This window comes from Coregonus clupeaformis, chromosome 22 (assembly GCF_020615455.1).
Source record: "Coregonus clupeaformis isolate EN_2021a chromosome 22, ASM2061545v1, whole genome shotgun sequence".
Classification (NCBI taxonomy): domain Eukaryota; kingdom Metazoa; phylum Chordata; class Actinopteri; order Salmoniformes; family Salmonidae; genus Coregonus; species Coregonus clupeaformis.
Window position 1 is genome coordinate 3,323,973 of NC_059213.1, and position 10,541 is coordinate 3,334,513.

General features: G+C 43.2%; 2 protein-coding genes across 2 annotated transcripts in view; both read right to left on the reverse strand.

The window, feature by feature from the left end:
- LOC121572298 (uncharacterized protein C4orf54 homolog) overlaps positions 1-7,446 on the reverse strand; it is a 31,547-nt gene extending 24,101 nt beyond the window's left edge. Inside the window, exon 1 of the mRNA XM_041884327.2 lies at positions 5,209-7,446. Within this exon, the coding sequence (XP_041740261.2) occupies positions 5,229-6,764 (1,536 nt within the window). The 5' untranslated portion in view covers positions 6,765-7,446 and the 3' untranslated portion in view covers positions 5,209-5,228. The remainder of the gene's footprint in view (positions 1-5,208) is intronic.
- On the reverse strand, positions 7,405-10,189 carry LOC123481649 (uncharacterized protein C4orf54-like). Its single transcript, XM_045206374.1, has one exon. It carries the CDS (start codon positions 9,832-9,834, stop codon positions 7,405-7,407), a length of 2,430 nt encoding a protein of 809 aa, XP_045062309.1. The 5' UTR covers positions 9,835-10,189.
- Positions 10,190-10,541: the final 352 nt, after the last annotated feature.

Genomic DNA, 10,541 nt, shown 5'->3' on the forward strand with positions numbered 1-10,541 from the left:
GAGGGTCTATGTCGTCCAAGTATGACCAAGGCGCAGCGTGTCCAAGAAACATGACTTTATTAAATAAACGTTATCGGACTACAAACAAAAGACGACTCAATGAAGTCCACGGTACACTGACCAAAAGGAACAAAAACCCACAATACCCACAGGAAAACAATCAGAATAAATATGGCTCCCAATCAGAGATAACGAGCCGACAGCTGACACTCGTTACCTCCGATTGGGAGTCATTGACCAAACCTAGAAAAGAACCCCACAGAACTGCAAACAAGAAATACACCCAAAACCCAACATAACCAAACCAAACCCCAACAAAACAAATACACCCTGGCTCAAATATAAAAGTCCCGGAGCCAGAGTGTCACACTGCGCCTGACTCCTTCAACAACACCTCATCACAGGCTTGAATTTGTGCATGTTTAGAGTGCCACCATTAGCTAAAAGATCATACAATATTTTTTATAAATAATAATTTTGGAACAGTAATTGGTGACATACAGTTGAATTCGGAAGTTTACATACACCTTAGCCAAATACATTTAAACTCAGTTTTTCACAATTCCTGACATTTAATCCTAGTAAAAATTCCCTGTTTTAGGTCAGTTAGGATCACCACTTTATTTTAAGAATGTGAAATATCAGAATAATAGAGATAATTTATTTCAGATTTTATTTCTTTCATCACATTCCCAGTGGGTCAGAAATTTACATACACTCAATTAGTATTTGGTAGCATTGCCTTTAAATTGTTTAACTTGGGTCAAACATTTTGGGTAGCCTTCCACAAGCTTCCCACAATAGATTGGGTGAATTTTGGCCCATTCCTCCTGACAGAGCTGGTGTAACTGAGTCAGGTTTGTAGGCTTCCTTGCTCGCACACGCTTTTTCAGTTCTGCCAAAAATAGTATATAGAATTGAGGTAAGGGTTTTGTGATGGCCACTCCAATACCTTGACTTTGTTGTCCTTAAGCCATTTTGCCACAACTTTGGAAGTATGCTTGGGGTCATTGTCCATTTGGAAGCTTCCTGACTGATGTCTTGAGATGTTGCTTCAATATATCCACATAATTTTCCTTCCTCATGATGCCATCTATTTTGTGAAGTGCACCAGTCCCTCCTGCAGCAAAGCACCCCCACAGCATGATGCTGCCACCCCTGTGCTTCACGATTGGGATGGTGTTCTTTAGCTTGCAAGTACCCCCTTTTTCCTCCAAACATAACGATGGTCATAATGGCCAAAAAGTTATATTTTTGTTTCATCAGACCAGAGGACATTTCTCCAAAAAGTACGATCTTTGTCCCCATGTGCAGTTGCGTAGTCTTGCTTTTTTATTGCGGTTTTGGAGCAGTGGCTTCTTCCTTGCTGAGCGGCCTTTCAGGTTATATCGATATAGGACTAATTTTACTGTGGATATAGATACTTTTGTACCTGTTTCCTCCAGCATCTTCATAAGGTCCTTTGCTGTTGTACTGGGATTGATTTGCACTTTTCGCACAAAAGTACGTTCATCTCTAGGAGACAGAACGCGTCTCCTTCCTGTGCGGTATGATGGTTGCGTGGTCCTCATGGTGTTAATACTTGTGTACTATTGTTTGTACAGATGAACGTGGTACCTTCAGGCGTTTGGAAATTGCTCCCAAGGATGAACCAGACTTGTGGAGGTCTACAATTTTCTTTCTGAGGTCTTGGCTGATTTCTTTTTTTTCCCATGATGTCAAGCAACGAGGCACTGAGTTTGAAGGTAGGCCTTGAAATTCATCCACAGCTACACCTCCAATTGACTCAAATGATGTCAAGTAGCCTATCAGAAGCTTCTAAAGCCATGACATCATTTTCTGGAATTTTCCAAGCTGTTTAAAGGCACAGTCAACTTAGTGTATGTAAACTTCTGACCCACTGGAATTGTGATACAGTGAATTATAAGTGAAATAATCTGTCTGTTAACAATTGTTGGAAAAATTACTTATGTCATGCACAAAGTAGATGTCCTAACCGACTTGCCAAAACTATAGTTGGTTAACAAGAAATTTGTGGAGTGGTTGAAAAACAAGTTTTAATGATCCAACCTAAGTGTATGTAAACTTCCAACTTCAACTGTATTTCATTTCAAACCCAGACTTTTAAATATCTTATTCCCCAACATGGGGACAATTGTAGTAGTCACATTGACACTTTTATCAGAATCCCTCAGTTCGTACCTTTCTAACATTACTAAGCATGTGTTTGTAGGACTTTGTGAGGGTAGTATACAATATATTACACATTTGGAAGAACTTAAGATCCCGTTCAATCTCTTTAACCCACTTGGTGGGAATTGTAAATTGGCTCATATTAAATGCTTATGAATTTTCTTCATTTCATGACACTAATCTCAAACCAAATCTGAAACATTATTTCTCAGGTGGTGGATAAAAAATGACAAATCTCATAGGGCCTGATTCTGACCCGAGTTAAGCGCGCATAAATGTAATGTAATTCCCTTTTTATGCACTTTCCTCTCTATGCATATTCTGACCTTGAACTTAAGCATGAGAATAGCATGCTATTCACATGCTATTTGTTCGGGTGGAGATCTAAGAAATGAAGGTGTGGCAGAGGTGTGTCTACAGATACATCGTATTTTGACCTTGACTTAATTCCCTCATAATTCCACCACCTTTACGGACACGGAAACCATGAACAAGGTTGAGCGAACCTGATGGTTCCAAGTGGAAAAAGCATATACTTTTTCCAACAGAAATAACAGCATTCTCCATGCACTGTAATTTAGAACTTGATATTATTATTTTATTTTTTATTTTTTCACCTTTATTTAACCAGGTAAGCCAGTTGAGAACAAGTTCTCATTTACAACTGCGACCTGGATAGAGCTAGGTAAATTAGTAATCTGTTTGAATAAGGGAATTGTAAATATAAATTACACTTGTTTTAGATCTATTTTACCTTATAATCGCTGGAGACAAACGTGAAACCAGTCATATGGCAGCAAACTGAAGCATATCAACATATCAACTTTCTCACAGTAAAGTTTATGAAATGCTGTACCATTATGCAGAATTGAAATTGTACAGCCTTGCAGGGATGGGCACTCTTGAATGTCTGAATTATAGGCTACCCTGACTTTCTCTGTTTCCTATTTCTATCATGTAAAATATTTAGCTACTGTCAGTATCGACCGTCAGTAGGCCTAATAACCACACATATTCAACTGCCAATTTACTGTTAGTTCCCTTCAGTTGGTATAGCCTACGTTATCATTCCATTTAATTACATTGTTTCATTTATCTTCATTTGCTTCCTCTGTAAACGCCATCACAGTGGGGTGGTTGTTGCTGAAGATCATTAGTCACAGTTGATAATGTACAAAAAAAGATATGTAGGCTAATTAAAATTTTATGGAGCGGAACGCAGACCAAGCCTTAACAGTTTGAACCCGACGCATGGCTCAATACTTGGCTGTGTCATTACACAGTTCCATGGTTAGTGCAGGCAATAGACGAGGGTATAGCCTTCTATTGTACACTATTCTCCCTATTATAATTATATGTACACTAATATTCCAACATTATCATGGGTTGAAGAACTGAATGTGGCAATTTTCTGAATTAAAGCTGCAATATGTAACTTTTTGGGCGACCTGACCAAATTCACATAAAAATGTATGTTATAGATCTGTCATTCTCATTGAAAGCAAGTCTATGAAGCGTTATATATGTTCTATGTGTGCTATTTCTATGCTTCCCGTTCATAAGTTTCGTTTTTGCGTCTTTTACTTTCGGTTTTGTGCACCAGTTTCAAACAGATGAAAATACAATATTTTTGGTTATGGAAAATATATTTCACAGCGGTTTGGATGGTACAATGATTCTCTACACTATACTTACTTGTTTTGTCACATAAACTGAAATTAGGCAAACTATTTGAATTTTAGCAACCAGGAAATGCAACCTGGTCTCAGATCATTTCGTATTATTCTGTACGTAAATCTGTGAAATTCCATTCCGTATGATATGTTACGAATTACAATTCATATTATATGTTACAAATTTGCTAAACGTAGGATAGGGTTAAGGTTAAGGTTAGGGGAAGAGTTAGCTAAAAGGGTTAAGGTTAGGAGTTAGGTGAAGGGTTAGCTAAAAGGGTTAAGGTTGGGTTAGGGGAAGGGTTAACTAACATGCTAAGTAGTTGCAAAGTAGCTAAAAAGTAGTAAGTAGTTGAAAAAATGCTAATTCTCTCAAATGCTAAAGTTGTCCTTTCGGTTGCTAGACATTCTCGTTATATGCCCACCCATTCACCCCGACCAACAACCCTACTTTATTTCTTGCCTAAACTAACCATCTATCTTACTGTATGTAACCATACCAAACGTAACATAGCATACTAAATGGAATGTCGCGGATTTACATACAGAATAATACAAAATGCACTGAGACCAGGTTGGGAAATGGTGGAGTATCTTTAATCAAACCATCATTTTCTTTATTTCGTGAGTAAAGGATCTCCAAACCTGTTTTTTATGATTCATAAATACTTTCCTAAATCTAAATAATCTAAAGATAATAGTATTTTTTTATCTACCAATTGGTGCTGAAACGGAGATGATATGCATATAGCCTATTTAGATGGCTTTCTTTCATTGATCCCTAATATTCTGAACCCGTCCTCTCTATATATTCTATTGAGTGTTACAAAATTCTAACTAAAAGGAACACCGCATTTAAAGGGATGACTTAAGATAAATGACCTGAAAACCCTATTGAATGAAAACTCCACGAGAAAATCTGTTGGCCAGCAAGTCGGAGGGTTTTCAGCGGTTGAATTATTTATTCAGCGCTCGCAAGTGAACCACGTCTGCAAAGCCCGTTAAGATAAGGTAAGTCTGAATACCAACTACTGAGAAATGTGTAGGAAAGGCGTGCGCAAGAAAGGTGTAAAGTCGGAATCGGGGCCATACAGAGAAAATACTCACCTGCTGTTTATGCTGTCAAATAGTTGATTTTAAAGGGGCTGTAGATTGTAAACAAAGACACTATGTAAACAATTTAATGGCAGGTTTGGTGGTATTCCAATACAGAGTGGGGTCTTTGCATGTTGTCAATATAATATATCTATACAAGTCATTTAAGGTTGTATTCCAGCCACAGACTGTACAGCTTAGAAGTGGTACAAGCATGAGTGAGAAGGAAACACTCTTGGTGACTCACTGTGTATATTCCCTTAGTGGTTACCGATGCTCCACCACGAAGCTCATGGTCGTCCCGTCAAAGGAGGGCGGCGCGATGATTCTCGGGCGTTGCTGCGACGTGATGCTGATGACCGTTGGTTTCCCTTCTGACGCCGCCGCACTCCCCCGGGTAGTGACGTGGTGGCCCAAGGTGACGGGCACTGACGCTGGCACTGACCCTCCCGTAGCACTGTAGTAGGGGCTCTCTGCCCCCGTCATGTTGCCCCCCTGCCCCCCCCCACGCACCAGGGTGTATTTCCCTTGAGGGGTCTCCCCGCTCTCATCCTCCAATTGGGACACCACGTGAGATGCGACCTGGGGTGCCATCACCGTCTGGGCAGCAAGCGTGGGTGAGAGGAACCCCGGGTAGATCATGTAGGTGGGCGCGTACACCCCTCCCGGGTTTAGCGCCAGGGGGGACTCGGACATGGGGGTCACTGGCTGCGGCTGGGGCATAGGCATGGGCACGTCCACATACTGGCCAGTCTCAGGGTCGAAGAGGCGCCGGGAGACTGGCTCAATCGGCATGTCCACCAGGTAGTATTGTCCGGTGGTGGGATCAAAGAGCATCTTCCTCTGGGTAGGCTGGAAGAGGTCTCCCCCCGAAGGGGTGGTGGGCAAGGGGGCGATGGAGGGGGAGAAGCAGAAGACCTGCGGCTGGGGGGCTCCTTGCTTGACCACTGGTAGGGAGTGGTGGTAGATTGTGGCGGTGGTGGGGTTATCCGGGGGCTGCGTCTCCATGACAACCGGGGACCGTTTGAGGGACTGTCTAGAATTATGCTCGGGTCTCTTGGTGTCGGTGATGCCAGGTTGACTGGCGGTAGGGCTGCTTGGGAATACCTGCTCTTGAATGGGCAGTTTCATTTGACCGACACACCCGCATTCTACAGGTATTGTTAAGTAGTTTTCAGGGTTGCCAGATTTGATGGGCTGTGGTGGAGTCTCTGTGGTGGGGCTGCTTTTGAACCTTCCCCTGTCCACCAGGGCTCGTTTTGGGGGGTATATTTTCAATGACAGTGGAGCTTTCGGGGTCTTAGAGCTAATGCTTTTCACCATGGAGGTTGCATGTGATGGAGAACAGGCTTGTGGCCCATTCCTACTAGCAGAGCTGCTGCTACTGACAGCTGTCTTAATGCTGTTCCCCAAATTGAACAAGCTTTTGTTACTAAACGTTTTACTTTGTTGTGACTGGGTTTTAAAGGTGTCCTCTGTGAATGGGACATCGATTATTCTTAGACAACTTTTCTCTTCTTGAATGTTGCATGTTTCTGGCAACCTGTCTGTGTTTGTCTCTGTACTAAGCCTCTCTCTGCCCCCTGCTGCACCTAGCTCCTCGGGGCCACTATGCTCCTCTCTAGCAATGAGTGACAGAACATGACTGTCTGTAATAGGCCGGGGAGCCTGGCTCTTGCGCTTCCATTCATTTCTGTCAAAAACATAAAGCTGTTCCATTGTTTTAATGGCCGCCTTTAGTTTCTCTAACGCCGCCTGTTTTGGTATTTTGGACTCCGGTTTGCGTTCACCTGCCTCGACCATTTTTTCCTGCTTCTGTTTATCGTCGGACTGATCTGTGTTGGGCTGTTTAGCGAAGCCAATTGGAGGTCTGCCCGTCGCCCTGTGCAGCGATGTTGGTTCATTTTTGGCACATTCTGGAGATGGTTTGGGGGATGACCTATCATTCTCAAATTGTCTCCGCTTTGGAGCCTCGGTTACAAGCACACGTTGTTTAGTACTGCTATTTGTATTTACAGACTGACATTTTATTACAATTGAAGAGGGTGGCGAATTTTTATCGGGTTCTTTCTTAGAAGCTTTATTATATTCGCGTAATGCGGCAGCAGCAGGTGCGACTGCGCCTTTACTCTCGCTGTTATCCACTGAGACTAAACGATATGAACTCTTGACCAATTTACGCACGTCTCTAACCTGATGAATTGGCGTCTGAAACTTGCACTTATTGTCCCTTATATCCCTAACCGTAAAGTGTGGCACTCTGTCTGACGCTGCCAGCACCTGACATTTGGACTCACCTGCTGACTTTATTGGATAACCTATATTAGGGGTTAACAAATTGTCAATCTTTTGCGGATTTTGTTTGTTTTCTTTTACGCTCCTCAGGCATATTTTTATCTCGGGTGCCTTCGATACTTTCACGATTCCTGCATTGTTGTCAGGTCTAAACTTTCTCTCCCCGTCCCCCCCGTTGCTCTTTTTGCGCCCTGACTAAAGTACTGTCTGACACCTGTTCTCTCAATTCCTTATCTTTAGGGAGAAGCTGGGAACTTGGAACAAACAAGTGTGACAATTTAGTCAGCTTGCTACTTAAAGCTCTGCTGTCTAACTCCCTTTCCCCCGTATTATCTGTTGTCGAGGGTGTCCCATCTAAAACGGTACGAATTTCATGTTCCTTTTGGGGCTCTGGCTCACCATCCCTCCATGATTTGAATGCGCTGTTTTGGCTATGGCTCAGGGATCCTCTTGCATCCTTTTGAGAATCTAATCGTGCCTCATTTATGGGCTGAAAGCTTTCTAAGGCCTCAGTACGCTCTTCTTTGGGGTCACAAGAACTAGGTCTACTGTCCACAGCCCCTTGTTCATCAGCAGAATTGCTTGTGTATGCCGAACCCGATTCTGAGGATTGCCTATGCAGGCCTCTCTCTGTATCCCTCTCTCTTATCCCATCTTGATCCTTGCATTGAAAGCATGGGGAGTGCGTGGGATGCGTGTCCTGTATCTCCCCCCTCTCCATCTTGCGCTCCTGTTCAAATTGCATTTTTTTGGATATTACATTTTTTAAGAGACTTGATGCGAAACTTGCCTTCTTATGTGTGCCTTCCATGCTATCACCCGCGTCACTGTGTTGGTAGCTTACTTCATATCCCGGCTTGGCTGGCAAGGTGCCGGTAACTTCATCCATGGAACGAGCTCCTGACGCATTTTCGGAATATTTGGGAGGCTTCCCGCGTTCAGGTGACCCCGCTTCAACATTACAGTGAAAATTCAATGTCTTTGTCAAAGTGATAACCTCACTGCCTGGTTCAAATGGGCCTGTAAGCTCTACGTTTTGGGCAGAGGAAGATGCATGTTGTGGACTAGATATTTTTGTATTCAAAGAAAACATCTTGGTTTGGGGCCCTTTCTTATTGCTTATGGCCATACCATTTATACTCTTATAGTCTGCGTTCTTGCTCATTTCAAAAGTTGCAGTTGCACTCTTATGGGCGATTAGATTTTGCTCTCTGCCCTGTGACATATTACCATATTTAAGGTCAACGAAAGCTGACCACTTGTTTAAGCCAAGCCCATATTCTGACAATGAAGACTCACTTGAAGTGCTCAAATTTATAGCATCGAAATAGGGACATGCTAAACTCCTAAAGGATTTGGCGGTTAAATTACGCACCTCTTTATCAGCGTCATCCAGTTCACTTATCGAACTTGACGCACCGCTGGAATATTCGTTAACATCTTTCCCTCTTAATTTAGTTGCAAAGTGTTGACGTCCCGGGGCTGGGATAAAATATTGGGATCTATCGCACAAGGCTTCTGCTCTGGCGTCAGTGCTTGTAAAAAATGAGTGACTCCTGTCTCCCACATGCTTGGTATGATAACAAATGTTTTCATTCCCAAGGATATTGTTAGAGTCGTTTATCGCTCTGGATGAGGTCTTGATTGACAGGTGAATTTGCCCCGCCGAATTCCCACTACCGTTTTGGTTTTTACAAATACTTTCATCTGAGCTGGGGCATTTGTCAGTGTCACACAATTCACTCTCAGTGCTGACAACTGCACAACCAGCAACACGTTGGTGCGCATTATTACATTGCGCCTTGTTGCTTTTCACTTTCGCCTGGCTCCTCCTATCCACTAGGTCTATCAAAGTTCCCTCCGTTGTTTCATCGCTTTCAAAAGAGGCATAATCCACAAATGAATAAACCAGATTATCTTCCTCAATATCCCAACAGGTTCCCCGTCCAAAATCATAATCGACATCATGGTCAAGCTCTGTGAGTTGGATTTCGTGCGTTGTAATGTAGTGCGATTCGTCTATCACGGTATCAGGCGCACAATGGTCTGACAATACTACGCTCTCACCGTCGTCCGATTCGGTCTTACTGTTCAAATACATGTCCGTGTATTGTAACTCCTCACACTCGCTGGGCACATTATAATCACCAGGCACAATTTCGCTCTGGAGTTCTGTCGTATTGGCATTTTCCAAGTCCACATTACTGTTAAATTCTGTCAAATACGTGTCCATGGGGGGATCTTCCGAGACAGGCCTATCTGCCCAGTTGTCCTTCGATTTTTCCTTATAGATGTGATCCACATTGTCATCAATCTCGCGAAACCCGGGGCTCCTCTCTCTGGATGTATCACTGTTGCATTTGAATACCGCCAGCTGGTTACCGTCACCGGTAAAAGTCACTTTAACAGTTTTTGTGCCCTCTGATTTCATATCAAGTAAGTCATCCAAATCAACGTAATTGGATTCGTCACTTTTTGTCTCAGGGTTGCACTTGTCCTTGTCTTTATTTCCAGGGAGCAGCTTTCTATTAGGTCCTGTGTCCTCTCGGTAAGTGAGAGTTTTTTCAACTGCTTCCATTTGTTCCGTTTCTAAGCGCCAGAAATGCTCTTTGTTAGCGATGTTATCCTGACACAGGACGGAAAACTCTGCGCGAGGGAGAGACTGGAGTGAGGGAGGGAGGGAGAGTGAGAGGGGGGTCAGTCTAGTCGCCCCTCGGAATATCCAGTGCACTCTCTGGTGTATATTCCACCGTCCGTTCTCAGCGCATGGAGCTATTGCTCTTCACCGCTTCTCTCGACGACAGTTGTCTGTATAACGCCCGAGTAACATTTCGGATGACATGTCAGCTACATTGGCAGATACTGGGGTCAAACCTTCGCCACAGCGTGCGAATTTAGGCCTACATGCTACTCTCCTTGATAACATAGCGGTGCACAATCAATCGCGCGGTTGAGTGAGAGAGAGAGCGAGAGAGAGAGAGACGAATGTCCATGTGGATTTAACGACCCTTATGGAATGCGCCTGAACATGATCTCCCCTGTGTCAAATGACAATAAATTACGCACAGTGACTGAATACCCAAAGTGTTACTGTATTTTCTAGTAAATATTTGGTGCGCCCATGCAGTCTATTAGATACTAAAACGTAAACATCAAAGCTCTATAGTGTTGCCTTAAACACTTGCATATGACGGAATGGAAGATGCGCTATTTTTATCAGCAGTGCATGGGGCTAAACCTCAGTGCCGCACAGCACAGACTCGCTGACTGCATAGTACTCATTAT

Bases quoted from the DNA above. Each gene is read 5' to 3' on its own strand.
- LOC123481649 (XM_045206374.1), bottom strand. From the start codon at position 9,834: ATGGAAGCAGTTGAAAAAACTCTCACTTACCGAGAGGACACAGGACCT.